This window comes from Paramormyrops kingsleyae, chromosome 14 (assembly GCF_048594095.1).
Source record: "Paramormyrops kingsleyae isolate MSU_618 chromosome 14, PKINGS_0.4, whole genome shotgun sequence".
In the NCBI taxonomy this organism is placed as follows: domain Eukaryota; kingdom Metazoa; phylum Chordata; class Actinopteri; order Osteoglossiformes; family Mormyridae; genus Paramormyrops; species Paramormyrops kingsleyae.
In genome coordinates, this window is record NC_132810.1 from 7350565 (window position 1) to 7371834 (window position 21270).

At 48.3% G+C, this 21270-nt stretch overlaps 1 protein-coding gene across 2 annotated transcripts; it reads left to right on the forward strand.

Annotated features, from left to right (window-relative positions):
• The first annotated feature begins 1454 nt into the window (after positions 1-1454).
• Positions 1455-20221, forward strand: ccdc9b (coiled-coil domain containing 9B). 2 transcript variants are annotated; one of them, XM_023802307.2, is made up of 14 exons: positions 1455-1740; positions 4716-4823; positions 5334-5438; positions 5577-5726; positions 5954-6097; positions 9309-9371; positions 11218-11402; positions 13730-13779; positions 14256-14306; positions 15217-15307; positions 15888-15921; positions 16161-16788; positions 16895-16977; positions 17286-20221. In XM_023802307.2, exons 1-14 carry the CDS (start codon positions 1642-1644, stop codon positions 17310-17312), a joined length of 1818 nt encoding a protein of 605 aa, XP_023658075.2. In that variant the 5' UTR covers positions 1455-1641; the 3' UTR covers positions 17313-20221. The 2 variants fall into 2 exon arrangements, with proteins under 2 accessions (XP_023658075.2, XP_023658077.2); XM_023802309.2 differs by lacking the exon at positions 5954-6097.
• Positions 20222-21270: the final 1049 nt, after the last annotated feature.

A 21270-nucleotide genomic window follows, 5' to 3' on the forward strand; every position in this document is an offset into this window, starting at 1 on the left:
TTAAATATTAGAATATTAAATATTTATAATAAAATGTTATTGTAAGTAGGCCTACTTTATAGTCCTATAAAATGGCTTACGACATTTTAATGAATCCCCTCCCAACGTAATCGAAATATTAGGTTCTGAATTTCGATTATGCTGCAGTGTTGGATCGTGAACATTTAATTATGTTGTGTGTTATATTTTACATTAATCTACTTATGTTTGTTTAAAGGGGTTTAAATGGTTTATAGTAGATTAACTCCATACCATTGCCTGTATGTGAAGATTAATGTTATAATTACATATACATATTTATAATTTGTTGTATTTTGCCGTGAAACTTTTTTTTTCATATATTTTTAAAATTGTATTTGTGTTCATGTATAGAAAAATATAGCGAATAACGCTCAATGGACTGGGAACATGTGCATGCATGAAAGTTAAGGGGCTCTTCCGACTCTTGAGTGTCCAGATTTTTTTAACACATGTAAGTGGACTATTGGACTAGGAATATGTCCAGTGTCCTACAAGTTAACGTCATGAAAATACGAAGGCGCTTAAGCAAAGACGCGTTTGTCCGTGCGTCCATTAATATGCACAGCAGCCGGTGTGGCTCGCTCTGCATGCGGAATCGTGGGAAATCCTGCGGGTCCCCCGATCATTCTCCAGAAGACCCTACCCCTAACTCATTACCTCACTTTCACACACACACACACACACACACACACACACACACACACACACACACAGGTTTTTAACTATATCTTTGTGGGGACTTTCCATTATTTTTTTTATGGGGGAAATGCTAATGACAACATGACTACCTTAACCCCTACCCATCCCTAACCTTAACCATAAGTAACCAAACAAAATATGAGATTTTTGGCATTTTTACTTTTTTGATTGCATTCACAGATCTTTGTGGGTACCTGAAAAATGGTCCCCAGAATGTCAAAAAAAAACAGGTTTTATGACATTGTGTGTGACATTTGGTCCCCACAATGAAAAATAAACCTAATCCACACACACAGAGACACACACACACACAACGAAATAACCTGCAATACCATGGGATATCCCCATTTCTGCGGTTTAGGTGTGGTGACCTGCAGATGCTGGAGTTTTGTGGTGTATTAACACCCACTGAGGTCTGCGGGGGTTCACTGGGCGCCATACCAGTTCTTACCTAGTAGTTAATAAAAGCTTTGTGCTGGAATTACATGTACAGGTTCTGCGAAAAAATAAATTTGTTAAAATGACTTTTTGAGTGATGTAGGTATTGATTTTCGCCTTCAGGTTATGTTTCTTTGGTCTCCGTAGCCAGACAATATCACCTTATAGTTTGAGTTAACATGTTTTTATGTTTTCAGCCACTTGGATGTCCCTTTAAATTCAGCGGTTGGGGGGGGGGGGGAGTGGTGGGTAAAGGAACAGAGGGAGGAGGGGAGCTGAGAGAAAGGAGGGGAGCGCAGGGTAATTTTAACAGAGAGCTGGCTCTGGTGAGAGAAGGAGCGAGCAGGCGGGCGGTCGGTCGTTTGGTCGCTGTGAAGCGCGGTCTCACGGCCGTGCCGCACGCCTCGGGGGCTCCTTGGCCCACCGCCCCGATAGAGGGGGGCTCTTTCCCCTTTTTTCCCATTTTCTTCTCGCAGCCGAGGCATGATAGCGGACCCTGCGCAGATCGCCGTGCCTCTGCCGGCCCCTGCGCAGTCGGAAGGAGCCCAGGCAGCGTCGCTGACCTCCGAAACACACAGACCTGTGAGTGCCACCCCCCCCACTGCTCTCCCTCTCTCCCTCCCTCCCTTCCTCTCTCTCTAACTCAGTGGACATAATGCTAGCTGCATGAGTGATTGCCAGTGTGGCCAGATGCTGCTTTACCTCCCTGTCTCTCCTCCCTCACCCTCCCATGCTGCCCCCCCCCCCACTCCTTTGCTGCGGGGCGGAGGACAGGCCATGCGTTGGTAGCAGCTGTCCTGCCGCCTGAGAGTGTGGCAGCCACTCCCCTGGGCCCAGACACCGTCAGCTGAGTGTCAGTGTGTGTGTGTGTCTGTGTCTATGGAGGAGCATCTGTGTGTGTGTGTGTGTGTGTGTGTGTGTGTGTGTGTGTGTGTGTATTTCTGTGTGCGCGGGATCAGGACCCGGCTGCCGCCTCTGGAGAAATGTATCACGCAGTGCAAGTATGCACGGCTGCTGAGGCACATTGGCTGGGGAGCCCACCTGCACTGGGGGGGGGCGTGTCGATGCCGCCCGATCTGGACCCTGGACCTGGATAGCAGCTGGGTTCTGTCTTGTGGCGTCACGCTCGAATCCATGGGCCTAAGCTCCATATTCCTGAGGGAACTGACTGCGCATGCCAACTGATTTCTAGCTGAGGGTCTGTGTTCTGCTGTCCGGATCCTGACTGAGCCCTTCGGTACCATGAGTTACAATTTACGCTGTGCCTCTCTTAGGGTGAATGTGGCTTTAGTACACATTGCTGTTTTCCAGCTACAGGGCCGTAACTGACCATGTACTGCACCCAGGTCGTCCTTTCCGGAGGCTGTGTCACTCCCGCTAATGGCGGCAAGAGATCTAGTGCGAAATCCTGTCGACGCCCAAAGCCATTGTCCCGCTTTGTGCGTTACGCCAACCCACCCCCCCCCCCTTTCCAAGCCCCACCCCAGATGGGATTCCACAGCAGTCCCAGGATTCCCTTTTGTTGTCACTGTGGAAATGGAGGGTGAGCGGCAGCTAGACGGCGTGCCCCCCCCGGCCCACCACCGTTTAATCTTGTGCCCCTGCCCCTTTGCACCCCATCCGCGGGGTAATGTTTTGCTGGACAGTGCCAGCAGGCGGTGCCAGTTTGTCCCAGCAGCCCGGTGTGTGGACGGTGAGTACTTCCAGGTTTCCCATTGTATCCCGTTTCAGAGGAACTGGAAAGCGATGTCATTCCCCACTTTGTGACTCTGCTTCCTGGCATTAGTAAACTCTATGTGTGATTCCGCTTTACCATTTCCCTTCTGCGAATGAGGAGATTTCCGTATCGGGGGGTGGGGGGGGGGTCGGTGAGGTGCCTGTCTGTTTAGTCATGGCTCAGATGTTGGTCAGGTGGGTGTGTGACTCTCGCAGCTTTGATGGTGCCTGTCGGCCTCTCTGGCTCTGCTGAGCTGCCGTGAGCTTCAGAGGTCAGTGGTGCTGCTTTTCGGATCTGGAAGAGGGTGGCCACCGGTACCGTGTAGAACAGGGGTGGGGAACCTGATCCATGGAGGGCCGGTGCGGGTGTTTGGGATGGCCTCTCAATCAGCCAATCACAGTGGGTCCCCAGGACTGGAGTTGAGAACCACTGTTTTATTATTGGCTGATTGAGAGGTCATCCCACACCGGGCCTCCATGGATCAGGTTCCCCACCCCTGTTTTAGGACCTTATCCACAATCCGCCATTCAACCCTCTACTTGCTCCTCCATGAAGTCTCTCCTGGGAGGTGGTTGTTTTATTTAGTGGAATTAAACTTGGCAGGGTCAGTGGGCAGTGATGGAATGGAACGTCGCTCTTTCAGGGCTTTACTTTGTCTAATGGAGTGATAATTAAGGTAATCGGGTGTTTGTGTCATTGTTGGAAGCCCTGACTGGCTGGTGACCTTCATGCTTGGATGTGCTCCATGTCGTTATTTATTTTAAGCGCCTTGCTGCATCAGGATGTCCATAAGCCCAGAAGTTCTCTGCCGTAGCTCCCAGCAGCCGAGAGACGGACGCTGTCTGTGGAACGTGGAACTACACCCCCAACGTCAGCTGTTTCCTGTTCCCCTGCACATCTTTCTGGGGACCTTTTATCAGAACCTGACAGCTACATCATCATTGGTCTGACGAGAGGCTGCCGGGGGGGGGGGGGGGGGGTCCCTGAGGAATGCCCCCCCCCCCCCACGCTGCAGTGTGGGTGCTGATGACAGCAGTCTTGCGTTCCCGTCCTGGTAACCGACCCCAGTAACGACCCGGCCATCTGTAGGAGGGCGGGGACACAGGAGGAATGGGAGACGGGGGGAGAGAGTGCGATACAGCCGGTTGTTATGGCGACGTCTCCCACCTCAGGCTGCCTCCAGCGCCTGCATTGTGTTTCTGCGGCTGCACGAGTGGCTCGGAGCTGGGGACCGGCCGTTCCGATGGTGCCCATCTGCCGCGCAGGTTTAGCACGGCCGGCTAACGGCTCCTTCCCAAAGAATTCTTCCTCTTTCTCCCGGCCTCACTCTCCTCTCGTGTTTATTTTCGCCCCGGACGCCATAACGGCGGAGTCGCAGTAGCGCAGAGAAGCGCCTGGGGTGGGCTGCCTCTAGCTCTGAAAAGATCCCCGGTGGTCCGAGCCGCCCGCCGCTGCAGGAGCAAGCGCCCGATTTCAGGGGGCCGTCGGATTGGCGGGACGTGGATGTGACTGTCCTGGAGGGCATTTTGATAAAGGAGATACAAGCTTCTCCTTAAACTGTTTGTAACTGGGACCATAGCAGCAAACTGCACATAACAACACATGTAGTATCGGGGGCTGGCTTTGGACGACGTCCCTGTGGGTCAGGATGAGCTGTTTTTAGTCATTTTTTATATGCTGTAGTAGTCTTTGGCGTAGGAATGCTTTGCAGTGGGTCTGTCGTAGTGTTTCTGTTATATTTCTCTCTGCTGCCTGTCTCTGTGTGTTGGGAGGGAGGGGAGGGGCCGGCTAGGAGAGTCCCGTGTTCATTCTCAGCTCTGTTCTGAACACCGGTGCGCAGAGCCCGGCGGATGCCATGCTCCGGAAGAAGGAGCAGAAGGATGCCGAACTGGACAGGAAGATCGAGGCCCTGAGGAAGAAGAACGAGGCACTGATGAAGAGGTATCAGGTGCGTGTCTGCGGCTCCATGGGCTGGAAGATCTGGCTGGTATCCAAGTGAAAAGCCACACCTGCTTCTCATTTACTGATTTTCGTATAGCAAGAACTTACATGTAGTGTGTAGGATTACATGTGAAAATTTTAAACAGACAGTGCTGTTGTATCCTAACACAAATACTGTGTAATAAAGGCCAAAAACACAATATGAACACGATATGAAATGCACTACAGTGTGAATCACAGGTAATTCAGCACAGTTAGTGATTTATCATGTTTATTTTATTTCAGGTGAACCCTGCAGGTTTAAGCATAAGCTGTGTTTTTGTTTCATAAATAGTTTATTGCTGAGCATTATTCCCACCAGAGATTAGCATCACTGCCGGTCAGCTTCTTAGAGATTAGAGAAGCTCTTGCAGTTCTGTTTACCAAGCCGCCTGGTTCACATGCTTTCTCTAGTGCAAGTAAAGGCTTTGGTAAACCACGAGCTCGTCTGAGCTGAGGCCGCTGTTGTTCTCGACAGGAAGTGGAGGAGGACAAGAAGAGGGCGGAGCAGGAAGGCATGGCTCTGCAGGGCCGCAAGGGCAAGGCGGAGGACCTGACCATCACCATCAACAAGTGCGCTAATGTGAGTGAGGTGGCAGCTCAAAAAAAATGGACCCGCTGCTGTTCACATCCAAGCCCCACGCGGGCACTGTGACATCAGAGGTCTGGAAAGCGAGTGCATAGACATACACGAGCTGCTAAATGCCTGTTTCTGGAACAGGAAGGACGTGTCGTCACAAAGAAACCTGGGACCGGTAGCCAGCCTGCCCCTCGGCCGGCACCTGAACCCATGGATGGGGATTCGAACCCATTCGGCGCTGCACAAGGCAAAAGGAGGCAACTGTTGGTCACCACCGGGGGCAGCACCAAGGCAAGCAGTGTTTCCACCATGGAAATGTGCTGGATTCTCTTACGTTTGGCCTAAGTTACTCTGTGAGAGGCAACGATGTATCAGTACAGAGCGGAAGCCTTTGGATTCTGACATCATCCAAGGATTCGGCCTTTTGATTGGCTGCTGGATGGTGGTTCCCCTTACTGGCCACTGTCTTGTTTGCACAGTGGCCGACGCTGTTAGCACGAGGCTCTCACTGTTTCTAGGGCAGGCGGATTGTGAGTGAGAGGAAGGGGGCGGGCCCACACTCAGGCCCCGGGGGGCCCAGGGAGCCTGGCAAAGCTGAGGAAGACTCCGGCATGGGCAGCGGAAGGCCGCCCCAGAGCTTGAAGGGGGAGACGCGGACACAGGTGGGCTGGTCACGTGGCCTTCCGGGTTATTCCACAGCAGACATAAGCCTAACCTCACAGGAGGGGGCAGCATTATTTTGTGAAGAAGGAAGACTTTTATCTGGCAGATTATGGGTGAAACGCTGAATTTTATGGTCTCATCTGGCCTTTTGTTGGTGCCTCTGTAACACTTCTGCTCCCCCAGCTGCTCAGCATGTCAGACATGGGAAAATGCCCAGCACCCTGACCCAGACAGACAAGAATTCGGGAAACTGGAGGAGAGGTTAGGGTCATGGACTGGAAGCCCCACCCTGTCCCTCCAACAAAGCCCAGTCCTCTAATGAATATTCATAATTTGTATTGTGGGCCAGAATCGGCAGAGGCTAGGAGAAAGTAGCCCCTCCCATTCTTCCATTAGCCCCACCTCCCAGCCCACAATACGACTCAATTAGCTGCTGACTCGCATTTTAATGTAATTAACAATCCCTGACCTCAAACCACCAAAGTGTGCTATGGCGTCTTTAAGGCAGATAAATGTAAAAAAGAATTAAGTGTTTGCAGTGACTTCCCTGCAAGATTTTATATATTGTTTTTTTGTTTGGAAATTTCTTTTTTGGAAAAGCTGGATCAACTCAGAGGTGAGTTGGATCATTTGTCTTTGGGAGTTTAACTGGCCTGTTGTGAGTTTTGTTTAGAAACTCCGCGCCAGTTAAATGATCTCAGTCTGCGTATGGGTGGGGGCTGACACAGGTGGGGGTGGGGGTAGGCTGACACCCCTTCTATTTTAAAGTTCCCCCAGACACGGTCTTTGGCACGAGGCTTCTGCGGGGGGGGGGGGCTTTCATTGCGTGATTCAGCTGTTTTCAGTAACAACACTCAGTGCAGCTTTTGCTGAAAACAGAAAAAAGTGAAGCTGGTCTAGAAATGAGTTATTTGTACTTTATGTTTTCGCTCTGCTTGCCCTTCGGTGTTTTTGGAATTCAGCTGGGCTCGCTGATCCTGTGTGTGTGTGTTCCTCCCAGGCCCCTCCCGGAACATTCTAAATGGGCAGGTTGGGGGCAGGGCAGGGCGTGGCTCTGTTAGCTGGCGTCGTCATGTGCTGCCTGACGACGGATTGAGTCACTATCAACACTGAGAGTCTCTCAGTTCCTGACCTGAAAATTCTTGGGTGTGTGCCTTTTCAGCTCATGCCGGTCACGCTCCAGAACATTCTGGAAGGGTATGAGTGGCGCCATTCTGTTGGGGGGTGGGGGGGGTGCCGTAGGCGGTGCCTGAATTCCTCCATGTTTTGCCCAAATTTATGAAACCAATTTTCCACTGGATATCTGCTGCCTGCTTCTGTTACCACTCAGCTTCAGTGTGGGAACTAAGGGACTGAAGTTTGAGTGTGGGCCTCTGGCCCGGCCTGTCCTGGCTGCTGTCCTCCTAACCACCGCTAATAGCTAACGTGCTCATCTCCCCCTGCCACAGTGAAGAAGAATGGTTTAACCTAATTAGCATTTGCCGACGTTTTGCATTGAATGGGCTCATTATCGGCGCAGACGGGGATGGGTTTGGCCGGGAGCCGGGGAATGGCAGTAGAAAGGCCGTTTCTGTGGTCTGTCTGATGGGGGTGTAGGATGGGCCAGCAGTGCTGTGGCGGCTGCAGGCCGTATCTACTCGGATGCCTGTCTTCATCCCTGGTGCCCCCTCTTGACTGAAAATTGGAAGGACAGCTGAGGTCCCCTGTAATGTTCTCTCTGCCTCCTCTCCTGCTCGCACTGTGTCCTCTGCCCTGGCGTTAACTTCTGCAGTTCCTGGGTTTAACCTGTTTTATCAGGGACAGTTTTATCAAGAACAGATTTATTAGAGGAAAACCCACATTTTTCATGCATGAGAGCTGTGATAGATGGAAGACATCTGTGTTTGTTTGCTCCTACATAGAAGGTTTAAACACTTAGGGTAGCTACAGCATCTCCATCTACAGAACTCCATCAGAGCACAGAGCAGTCTAATGGTGAGCTTGTCGGCTCTGTCCACAGGGGGGCAGTGTTGAACTCTGTGTAGACACTTTCTTTCCTATAAGCAGTTTGATTTGTCTCATCGTTTGGATCTAAGTGGATGCTTCATCTCACTTCCATGTTTGGGTAAAGCAGGCTATGAAAGGCCATCCGCCTTTTTCCATTAGAGTCTGGACACCAAACCAGGGGAAACACTCCTGGTAGCCAGAACAATAACTGTTGTGGTGTGTATGGCTGTTAACAGAGATGGATAGTTCAGGTCCAGAAAGTAAAAATCCAGACCAAGAGTTTTTTAAATCCAGCCAGTTGAGTATTTTGTGACTGTGACTCTTTATACTCAACTGGTTGATTGAAAATCAACAAAATTTTGGTCTGGATTCTTAATTTCTGGACCTGGTCTATCCGCCGCTGGTTGTTACTTGTAAACCGAATGTACGCTGGTGGTAATTACAAAACTGAATGTTAACTGTTGCGAGTGCCGTGTGCTTTGAGCGTGTGTGCGTCTCTGTCTCTCTGATTTTTGGAGAGGTCACCAGAGGACACCTGCCAGCCACTCTGTACACAGTGTCTTTCTCCGTTTATGCTCGTCTCACATTGTTCTCTCTTTCTAAATTAAAGCACGACCTTCAGTGAGATCCAGCCACCGCAAAACATGCCTTGTATGTGTAAAGGTGGTGCCTCAATGAAATGATACCCGGTGTCCACGTGTAGCGTTTTTCCTCTGCCTGCCTGCCTGCCTGCCTTCTCCTGTTTGTTGGTGTTATACACTCTCCTTCTGGGGGGCAGGGTGGAGGTGACTGTCTACCCCCTTCACTCGACAGGATGGGGATTTGGTGATGAGGACCTGGATGAAATGTGGTCTCACACTGGTAATATAGGAGGTTGTTGCTGGGATGTTTCTCAGATGAGTTGGTGCAGGGGGAGGGAACCAGTTCTCGAGGATCTCACTTACTACAAAAGCAGGTCCCCCTTGTGGCCCAGCTTAGCTGCAAGTCTGAATTTGGTCAGAATCTGTGCCTGTTTAGTGAATCTTTTTGCATCCTGAACATATCAGACTCTTTATATGGGCACAACACAGTATGCAGGTTGACTCATTTCTGACGTCTCTCAGCTTACATTTTGCCCTATTGGCAGGAAACAGTGTTTTTAATGATTAAAAACAAAATGATTCAGGTGAGAAATGGTAAGTAACTCTCTCTCTCTCTCTCTCTCTCTCTCTCTCTCTTTCTCAGGAAGATGCTGGGAAGCAGGAGCCACACGGCTCAACGGAGGCCGAACACAACCCCTATTACCAGGTGAAGAAGCTCGTTGGCTTACGTAACCCCCTCCCCCACCCCCCCCTCCCCGACTCTCTGAGTGAAGTGGCACTGCCATCAGTCCCCCCTCCCCCCAGATACAGTCTGATCCACTCACAGTTTGTTCATCAAGTCAGAAGTGTCTTCTGTCATAATCCCAGCTCATGAGCACACACACACACACAACACACACACACAGCTCTCAGGTCTATGCGTGTGTGTTGAGGAGGGGTGCTGTTTATGCTACCACATCACTGCGACTTTTAAAGGGAGAGCTGCTGTGCCTGGCTGTTCTCGACCTTGCTGACGACATATTCGCCACGGGGCCGCTCTCTGGTGTGCGTGTCACTTAGGCTGCAGAGGTGTATTCTGGGAATGTTTCCTTTTTTTTTGCCCCTCCCCCGTGTGCTGCTTTCCCTTCCAGCTGAGCTCTTAATTATTCGGCTGGGATGAATCACAGAGTGTAGGTACTATCCATCAAATATTACTGTCAGGACAACATATAACAGTAGCAGGTAAAAGAGAGCTTTAGATTAGTGAGGTTAAAAAAGCGTAATGGTGTTCAGGTTTAGCTGTTAAAGTTACCTTTAAGTACCTTTGTGCTATTAAAATATCAGCTTGATGACAGAGGGAGCAGCTGAATTTAGAATACTGTTTGGTGAATGGCCAAAGGCCGTGTTTATGTTCCCGGGTGAGAGAGAGGTTGTCTTATTGCTCAGAACGTTCCGGGTGCTCGTGCCGCCCTGGGAAACACTGGTGTGCCGTGTTTGTTTGTGCTTCAGCTTCACCTGGAAGCCGGCGGAAGCCGCTCTCCCTGTAACTGTTATAAGCAGGGAACTCCCGCCGCGGCAGGAAATTGAAAAGGCTAATTGGCGGGGAGGGGGGGGGGGGCGACCCACAGGGAGGGATGCTTGTTTACTGGCCACTGATTGGCTCCTTGACTTGGAGGAAAACATGGCGCGCAGTTATCTTGGTTTCTCCTCCCCCCTTCTTTCTCTACCTGCATGCTGGGTTACTATAAGATGGCCAAGTCAGTGAGACAGCGAGAAGCTATCTGAGGTTGCGTTGGCATGACTCAGAGGCTCAGCGAGGTACAGAACATGGGCTGGGCATGGCCGGCTCTCACAGCTGGGCCTCAGACAGCTCACACGGCCCAGTAAGGGCAGGACTGCTGAGTGTCAAACGTGCAGTATAGCCCCTTAGCATGCAACTGATTGGTGGGATGAAATGAACAACGAGAGTAATTGTCGGGGTTGTTAGGGCCTGAGGTACAGAACATGGGCTGGGCATGGCCGGCTCTCACAGCTGGGCCCTCACAGCTGGGCCTCAGACAGCTCACTTTGTGTTAGGGCCTGAGGTGGTGCACTCGCCTCAGGTTCGCAAGATTCCTGTATTTCGTGCAGAAATTCGGCCACAGGGAGACGTGGAGTGCATGTGTGTATCTGTGTGCATGGAGAAACCGGCTCTGCTCCAGGACAGACCACATCAGGGTGTCCACGAGAGGTGCTCTACGGAGTGTAACTAAGGCTTCCGATAAGCGACCTCAAGCCGATGATGTGCGAATGAGGAAGTTGAGAGGCAAAGAATTCCTTAGTTTTTGATCTACATTGGGGTTGACCCCCCCCACCACTGACAGCCCTGAGCAGCCCTCTCTTTCCTCCAGTTTTTGACTATGTTCTCTCAGCACAATTTTGTTCGTTTTTCATGTGGGACATACACGTGTCTCCACCTTGTAGGGTTTTGCTGTGTGTACTTACATTGACCGACTGGGGTTGCGGCTTCTGCACAAAGAGGCCCAGATCACCACGAGCAGAGTGAGCGAGTGCCGTGTGCGTCCCGTTGGCAGGATTGCCAGGACTCTGGCCGGCAGGTCCACACAGACCTCACCGTCCCCACCTCCAAAGAGGAGCAGCTGGAGTACCTGCGCTGGAAGAAGGAGCGGGAGCGGATCGACCGAGAGCGCGTGGAACGTCACAAGAACGCCAAGGGCCAGTGGAGGAGGGCCTGGGATATGGACAAGCCAGAGACAGGGTAAGGCAGGCCTCCGGAGACAGCGTAAGGCAGGCCTCCAGAGACAGCGTAAGGCAGGCCATCACTGACGTCCATTTATGTTTGTGTGTGGCCCTTGACTTTAATTACCAGACAACTGGGTACTTCTTTCCCTCTTGTGCACTCTCAGCATCCTTATGGAGGTTTGTCTGCCTTGTTAGCCCATGAGTGAGTCTGAAATGACCCACTAAAGTGGAAATTTGCATGTGAACCCAGATTGTGTGACTCCAGCTGCCTGCAAATGGAGTAGCCAGGCTACAGCAGTAGCGCTGCAGTGAGAAATGACCTCATGGATTGAAAAATGACATGTGGTTTTTCTCGTTCTGATTTCTGGTTGCATATCTTGTCATGCCTCGGGGATGCAGTGTGTCACCATGGGACAAAAAAACTATTTCATACAGCATTTCTCTGATTCATCCTTAGGTTCCTCCAGTTCTGAGGAAAAACATATTATATTTGTACATGATCTTATCCTTTACCAGCTGCCCTGAAGGACTACAAGGTGTCAGTGTGTCATCAAATATGTTGATTGCATTTTAGTACTTGGAAAGTACTTGACTATGGAAGTCCAAACTTAAATGAAAACCTTTTGAAGAAGACAAAACACTTCCCCTCATTTCTTTCACAGCAGGGATGGACTGAATTCAAAATAAATTGCAGATTCACCCATATATAGAAGCTGCATATTTTGTTGGAGACGTTCGGGTCAAGTGCTCCGATTATCAGCCGCAGCAGATATGACTGGACTTGAAGAGGACAATTTGATGTGAAAAGCTTGAATGCCTGCCTGCCTGTATGTCTGGCCAGCTAATGGCAATTCTTTTTTTAACAACCATCCGTTAATTCATTGTGTTATCATCAACCGAAAGTAGCATGTAGCGTGAATGAAAAAACAACGCATGTGGTTATATTTGTGGGAATGAATAAACATCTGTACTTTGGATGATGGGTTATGAGTCCCATATCTGCTCTGTTGACTCTCTCTTTATTACATTGATTGTCACAAGACTATTGAATCATCTCATTGGGCAGGAACAGGGCTGATGCACTAGGACTGAGCGAATGCTGTGGAACAGAGACGTATCGAGAACAGGGGCCCCAAAACACAATCCGTCGTGGTAGCTTGTGTGCCTGATTCCTTGCAGAACAGTTCTAGATAAGCCTGCTGAGGTCCGTGCCTTTCGCAGACCTCAGTAGACATGGTGAGAGCATTAGGTTTGTGCCTGTTTGCTGGACGCTGCTGCTCAATGCTGGACTCCGTATTTGTTAAAAAGGCAGCAAACACTCTAGGGAATAGTGTGCAAATATATCTGGTGCTTTTGGTTACTTCATTAACACCCAGGAAAGTCACTCACTTCTATCACACTCTGCTTGCTTAATTTCCTCTGGTGATGGAAGTGTCACATCGTTTCAACCTGCTTGGTTTGCATGCGTGTGGTTTTGTGTATTAATGGGTCTCAACAATGTAATAAAACACTGATACGTTTTACATTGTGGGGACATCTTTCCCGGCCCCACAAGGGAAAACCCAATTTTATAAAAATCTGTGACTGCAATTAAAAAAAAAAAAATTGCTGAAGGTCTTGTTTTTTTGTCTGGCTACTTATGATTAAGGTTAGGGCTGGGTAGGTTATGGGATGATGGTTGTCATAGTTGAGATTAGGGTTAAGGGGTTATGCCCATAGAAATAAATCCCTCATAACGATATGAATACTACCATCTGTGTTTGTGCGTGTGTGTGTGTGTGTGTGTGGTCAGGACAGAGCGATCCTGTTTAAATACAGAGCAGATCTCTGCCACCTAACAGTGCTGTGATTTTATTGAGACCGTTTCCTATGCTCGCCTTTGGCTGCACTTCTGTTCAGTTCCTGGGACACAAGCCTGTGCCAGTGATACCTTTTACAGTAATGCCGTTGAACCTTTGTTCCCCTTTATTTTATGAAGGTGTCTTTCTGCTCAATGTCTGGAAGCTCTCAGGCGTGGATTAGTGCACTGGGACTTCAGCATGGGATAGCGTTCGAATAAATAGATGCTTAATGTGAATTAGAGCAAAGGGGTTGGGAGTATTTTTAGCATGGCTTGAAATGCCTTACCTTATTTGGGAAGGTTTGATAATGCTCCAGCGACTTCCCAGATGAAGGAATGCTTCATTTGTCTACGCTTCCTTCTTGAATATTAGCTGGAGAAGAAGCCCTGGGGGGTTTAATTTGTTCCTGCTGGGAGGCCCCTTAGTATCCTTGCCGGTGCATCCACAGATTATAGCTACTGTTGCTGTTGATAATTTATTTTTGATTGTTTTTGGTCTGCAGGTTTCGGGAGAGAGTTCACGGGGAAGCTGATCGTGGAAGTCAAGGCAGAGGTGAGGGACGGTCAGCTGGGGAAAATCACAGAGCGCTGAACAGTACTGACTTACAGCTGACTTTGGGGGGAGGGGGCTGGGATCACTGTGCCCCTGTTCAAGCTCCGCCATTTGTGTTGATGGCGCCTCGCGAGACATTTCTCCAGCGATGGCCTTTGTTTGGTGGCAGGCCTTCAGTTTCGCTGTCCCCCTGGGGCTTGGCTCCCATTGACGCTTCGGCGGAAGGGAGGCGGCAGCCTGTCAGCCAATCGGCGGCTTCCTGGCGCCCCCTGAGCCTGCAGATTGCACCACAAACCCTGCACCCCAAAAGCATCAAGCCTACTGATGTCTGGTGGCACTGTGACATCATCGTATGACCCCCTCCGAGGAGGCGGCTTGTGGAGGTTTACTGCACAGGGGACCACAGGGTCTAAGGCGGGTAGGGTTATAAAGCCCCCGGAAAATATCCTAGCTGGACCTGTGCTATTTTTCCTCAGGAGGAAGAAATGTGCGACGGGGTAGCCTGAGACCATATGCAGAGTCGCGGGGTGAGTGCAGACTGGAGCCGGAAACGGCACAGTGATGACGACACAATCTGAAGTAATTATGGTTTATGGACCTGTTTTTTAATTTAGAGCAGTGTTTCCCAACCCGGTCCCCGTGGACCCACAGATGGTCCACATTTTCGCTTCTGGTCCTCACACCTTTCCAATAACTTAGACTGTCTGTAGGTCCCCAAGGACCGGATTAGGAAACAATGATTTAGAGTGTTTATAATCCCAGGATCCACAATAAATCAAATCCGTTCACTTTTTTTCGGCCGATTTATTGTAAGGACCTTTGGTTTCTTGTTCTTAATCCATCTTTGGTTGGCGTCGTAGGCCTCCAAGCATATCTGTGAAGCTTACACAGTCTTTTACTCTTTTTCTAATTTGCAAACAATTGCAGTTAAATAACTTCCATAATATTTAACATATTAATGCTGATGTGCTGCGGATGCCCTGGATTTTAGGATGATGATAAATGATTACCTGGAGCCATAGATCCTCCAGCATGCATAGCATTACCTAAATTATGGATGCTTTTTCAATCACACTGCTTTCCTCTTATGAATTATTAAATTGTCCTTATGCCATTAGCTGTTGTGACACCTGGGACGGCACTCTAACATTATTATGCATTATAAATGAAAAGCGTTAATGGTCTGCATATTCTCTTTGTTAAGATGCCCACCTCTCGACATCAAAGGTCTCCGATCTCCGATAAGGGAACCTGCTCTTTGTGTTCTTTAAGCCACTGAAGCAGGTTTGGCAGGTTGAAGTACAATTAAAAAGAATCAAACCTGTCTGCATTAATCTGATTTTTTTCAGTTTGTGTACTGGAAAAAGCCTCCCTGAAATGTAAAGTGGTGATTACTGTACATGTCCTAGCCTGACTGGTTAACTCTGGGGTGTCCAGGGCATCGGACCCGGGACAGGGGGACGAAGAACCTGCAGGCTATCGGCAGCAAAGCCAAGGGCAAGGATCGCCTGACAGGAAGAGCTAGGAGGTGAGATTCTGTAGATACCATAGATAGAGGTGAGATTCTGTAGATAGAGGTGAGATTCTGTAGATAGGGGACTGTGCCCTGGGACCCTAATCCCTTCTTGGGGGCCACACTTCTTGAACAGGAAGTCACCAGTAGATGGAGAGGGTGACCAAGAAAAGAAGACCACGCTGTCCATGCTGTCCATAACACTTTATGTTTTTTGGACTATGGAGAACACTCTCTGCCTGAAAACTGGTAGCAAGTTAAACGAGGCCTTGTCTGAATATGTTTTTTTTTTCAGATGTCTCCCAAGATTTTTATCCTACAGTAGAGAAATGTAACATTTCACAGCTTCTGATTCACCAGCGTGAGTCGACGGTGCAGAGCATACAGGCGGTGCTCCAGACTGCAGACCAAACGTGGGCATGAGACATTAGTGCATGAAGGCGAGACCATTAACACGGAAATGTGGCGTTTCATCGAAAGCATGTGTTTGGCTTCGCTGTGACCTCGCAGAGGAGCGAGGGGGGAAATGTTTGGTGACCTTCGCAGAAATGTGCTCTGTACTTCACTTGCTAACGTGGATTATCTGGCTTTTCAGATGGGATGCCAAGGAAGAAGCAAAGGACCCACAGGTTAGCTTTATCAGTCAGTTGTCTGCATGTGTACAGTTGGCTTTGGGTTTCTTGTTTGATTATACTGGTGCTGGGTCACAAAACTGCCTTCTACCATAAGATTGTATCTACAGGACAGTCAGTTTTCTTCCACAGTTAGATCATGTGGAAGTTTGTCAGCAAGCTGTTTGACTTATGTTGAGAATTTGGACCATATCAGAGTGTCCTCCCCCACACATTTTTGGTATTTATATCTCCAGACCCCAGAGAGTTTTGAGGAGTTCTTAGAGGAACTGGATGCCTACGGAGATGCTGACGTCGAGGAAACCCATCCTGGGGCAGAGAGTGGAGATGGAACTACGGGAGATAAGACTAGGGATACAGTAGGTGCTGTGGGGACTGTTACGGAAGACGGTTCCGGAGGTGTAAAGGACGCCACTGGTCTAGATCAGGACAGTGAGTCAGCTTTGAGAAAAGGCCAAGAAGAACAAGGCCATAAGCCAGCCACCCCGGAGGCCTTGCCCCAGCGAGAAAAGAAGGTCCGCTTCTCCGTAGAAGCATTGAAGGCCAGCGAATGGTCAGACGAAGAAATCCCTGAGCCGACCCTCCCAGAGGCCCAGGCGGATGGCCTCGATAGAGCCCTGCAGCGCACAGACAGCCCTCCAGGGGGCGTCGACACACCTGGGCTTAAGGGAGACCGCACCTCAGGCAGACCTGAGCAGAAAAAAGGTGTTTGCCTTCCTGAGACTCCCAGAACTGGAACGTCCGATAGCAAACCCGGTAACGTGGTCACGGGCAAAGTGGACCCAGTGTCTCAGTCTGTGGACGGCGACTCTCCGACCGCTCAGCCCACGGGACATTCAAAGGGCAGTGCCAGCAAAAGCCCAGGTAGCTACCATCGCCATTCAGTGTGTCATGCTGTCCTTCCCCCAAGAGAGCAGGAGCGGCCGTCGCTCTGTGCGTCTCGAGGCCCTGACGTGTCTCTCGTCCTCAGGAGAGAGAATTGACGCTGGGTTCTCTGTGATGACCACTGACTGTGAGGCTCCTCACCGTGCTCACAAGAGCAACACTGAGAAGGTGAGGTGCCAGGCGTGGAGGAGCATTCAGACCGACCCGCATCCAACCCCCCCTCCTCAAACCAGCCGCGGTGCTCCTATAATCTGGGACGGTCCTATAATCTGCGGTCTCTAACAGAGCGTTGCTGAAGGGGGCTGGAACGCAGAATCTAACGTGATATTTAGCTAACAGTTTAATGGTCAACACATGAAGAAATGAGTCCAGGAATGTCTTTAAGAGAATGTATCCACGTGGATGGCATTGAGGACCTCGCTGCCTGTTCACAACTGCATGGTTACAACCTTTTGTTTTGTTTTTTTTTCTTCTAGGCAAAAGAAAATGGGAAAATAGTTTGAAAGTGAAGAAGAGGGGGTCTTATGCACTACGCTAAGGAACTGATGCTTTGTTTTGCACAGTTACTTAAATGTCATTGATGGGCTTGTGGAGAAAAGTGGGAATGAAAACATTATCACAGGTGGAGTCAACGCACATTCAGTGCCGTAGTGGTGAAGAATTAGTTTTGCTTTGCTTTTTGCAGTATTATGTATAATGTAGATTAATCACATTACGGTTAATATATTTCACTGTTGAAGTGTATGAGAAGAACCTTGGTTTTGCTCTTTTTTTACTTGAAACATTTACATTCATATATGACTTGGTTTTATAGAATGTCATACTTCCCAAATTAAACTTAGAGTTGGTGACATCATTCTTAATATTATACTATAAACTCCTGTTTTTCTTAGGGAAGTCACCATAATGCTGGCTCTTGGTTTTTGTGGGGTTTTTTTTGTGTATTTATTTACTACATGTGACACAGAAACTCTTGTGTTCATGTAACCAATCAATGTTTTAAACATTTGAATGTGGTTTTTAAGACTGGATAGATTAGCGATAGCCTTTGCACATATAGTATAGTCTATTTATTTGTGTTTGAATATTGGAAATCGACTGCTTATGGGCATAAGTCCATTATCTAAGTCTATAAATACTAATTATACTAATTGGATCCTTCACGTAGAGCCTGACAGTTATCAGAGAAGGCCGTCTGAATGTAGGTGCGCAGTTTCTCTCGCCTTCCTTTAAAACAGATTTGACCTTTTGTGCGTCGGATCTGCTGTTCTGTAACTGACGAGGTTAGAATTGAGCGGTGAGAGGCGGAGCCGTGGGGAGGCAGCCTATCAGAGGAGCAGTGCTTTACCCTTCAGTTTTAGATTGCACAGCCAATGGTCACTTTTAGTTTTCCGTCCTTGTTCTGGCAGCTGAATGTTTTTTGGGTACAGTGACCGCCTGTGTTGTAAATATCCAAAATGGTAGATTCCATTGCTCCGAAAGGAAAAAAAAAACGAGATTGGATGTCGATATTTAAAAACGCACTTACCATACCTATTTATCTCACTATGGTGGCAGGAGGATGCTCTCCTGTCCACACCCTGCGTGGGTGGAATTTGCATGTTCTCACGGTGTTTCCAGGTACCTCCCACAGTCCAAAGACACGCAGGTAGGCTAATTGGTATTGCTAAATTGCACGGGGAGTGTGATTGCATGTGTGTCCTATGAGGGGACAGGACCCCATTCCCAGCTTTGTGCCCTTTGCTACCTGGGATAGGCAGCTAGAAGAAGGGACGATGAATTTAATTCATTATCTCTTTCACCCGAGATTTAATGGAGCCTTAATGTAAAAAAGGAGAGAATGTTTGCTAAGCACTTTCATATGAAAATTCATGTGCATCTGATGTACGTGGAAATCCGACTGCTTTAGGAAGAGTGGCGGAGGCATGTGTGCATTTTGGCATTTGAACCTTGGAGAGGGTCCACAGCAGACAGCTAGCGGTCAGTCCTGGGGTTTGTGTCAGTTGTAGCACATTGTTACAGAGTGTGAATTAAATTCAGCGTGGAGCAGCGATGTGTCATAGGACATGATTGCTAGCATGACCACATAAACTCCATTAGCAGCACATGTGCACATTTGCAGGTCTTTAGATGGTCTGAAACACACAAAAGTCCAGGTACTGATTAGGAAATAGCTTGATCGAGCAGATGATGAAGACCAGCTGTTTATAATATCAATTTGGAAATGAAGTGTCACAGCTTGATTCTGCTCCAGATGTGATTTGACCCACACATGTGTTTCATCATATGGTCAGGAAGTCAATTCCTTGGAGCGCTGGTTGGTCATCATAGTGCTGCAGTGACAGCCATGGAGCAGAGATACACTTTGTAACGAAACCCTTCCCAAGGGTAACAATGTGCATTTGGTTTCTGCTCTCCAGGGACACAAATGACACAGCTAAATGATCCTATAGGACTCTGATGTGCCCGATATTAACCCCAGCAAAGTCTGAACACGATTAACGGGCATCGCTGACTTGTGTTGGCACTGCTAGCTAAAGTCCTGTTTTGCCCCGTGTGTTTTCACTGGGTTGTCGCTAAATGTTCGGCTGTGGAAACCGGAAAGTAGGAGTGTATTTGTTACCATTCTGCCCGCTAAATGTTTCTCCTCAAATCAAAGTGCACCATTGTCATTTGCCTGTGTAGTTAAGGCTGCTGAAACAAGTTTAGTTTTTTTCAATAATGCATAAATCTGTTTTGCATAAGACGTAGTGCCTTTGTTGTGGTATCTTTCCCTTGGAAGTACCTCAGCAACCAGCGACATAAAGAAACATATCTTATAGCACTGGATAACCTGGACATATAGCAGTGCTAGGGAAAAAAAACTCACCTATAGGTCATGCTAGAGTCACATGACTAGCTTCAGAGACCATGTGACCTGATGGCAGCCTACTTATTAAGTTCTTGTTTGACAGTGGTTATAGCATGCTGTTCCCAGGACCTTGTTAAAACATTGAACTTCTGGTGTTGTTTTTATTTATAAAAAATTTATTTCTCTTTTTCCATTAACCATCAGATTTGAAAGAACACAAATGTAAAAATTCTTAAACTATGTCGCTGTTAAAACACTTTACTGCTGATAACCCCTATTAGTGTTTCACCTTGTGTACGTCCTCTATGTGCTAATGTCAGTGTTTGGCTCTTGGTGTTTTCCATTTAGGTTTGAAAATCCAGCTGACAACTTCTGGCTAATTTCTTCTTCCCAGTGTCCATAATCCCGGTTCACATAGTACCAAAAACACCACTAGTTTGAATAGAATCATGGCTTAGAAAATCCCATGGTGTGTGAGTCTGATATTGTGAATCATTCATGTTTTCATGTATGTGTATTTACTGTAGAATTGTTTAAAATAAAGTGTCTTGGTTATTTTCACTGTGTTATTTGTGAAAATGGTATTGACTTAGACTGCGAACGGCAATATAATGTATTGAATCTATAAATGATAAATGAATCAGTTATTCATTTATTTGTTCAGGCCTGGAAACCTACGTAATGATTAATAAAATAATACAGTGATCTTAATTAAATAGCACCAATATAAAGATCTTAACTGAAACTGGTTCCTCATAAGTGGGATGGTAGGACTTCTCAGTGGTCCCTAAAATGCAAAAACATCCAGATGGAGAGAGACGGGAGGGAAGGTGATTTGTGCGTCTGTGAGCGTCCCTCGCAGGTCTGTCCCAGAGCTTCACATTCCTCACCACGGCCTGTCACCTGAACCTGACGTCTACATCACACATGCTGCTCAAAACTGCTCGGGAAACAAAATAGCTTACTAATTATCTCTGATTAGAATGAGACCGTTAAAGCCCATCTTGCGGGCTATTTAAAGGCCGCGAGATGAGTAACAGCCTGTGATGGAGACGAGGCAGATCTTGGAGGATAGCCAGCCTACTAGCTGGTTGCCGTGGGAAAAATCACTAAATACATCAGTATCATGATAAAAAAATAAACACAAGGTGCCACTGCTGTTCACTTATCTTTGTAAATACGGTGGTGTGTGTCTTAATAACATTTTGAGGATGATGTGCTTTAACCAATGAAATATGTTCGTACAGATTAAAGTGGTACCGTCAGCTGTCAGGCAAACACTGGCCTGCCAGCGATACTGTTTATAACATTTGGATGCACTGTGTTTGCAGGCCACAAAGATGTTCTCCGAGGAGACTGTGGAACTGAGGATGTTTTAATCAGAGAGGAGAGACGGCAGCAGGGTGTGTGTTAATTAAGCCGGCTCCACGTGGGAGTTGGCCCTGATTAATTTGAAGCAGCCTCGCACTGGGATCGATGCGCTGGAAACTCCTCCCCCTGCAGGCTCTGTGGCGGCGCTACGCTTTTAATCACCTTCCCCGCAGTGCCTCAGGAGCTGCACCCCCCCCCCCCCCCCCCATCCTCCTCAGCCCCTGAGCGACTTCAGCCAA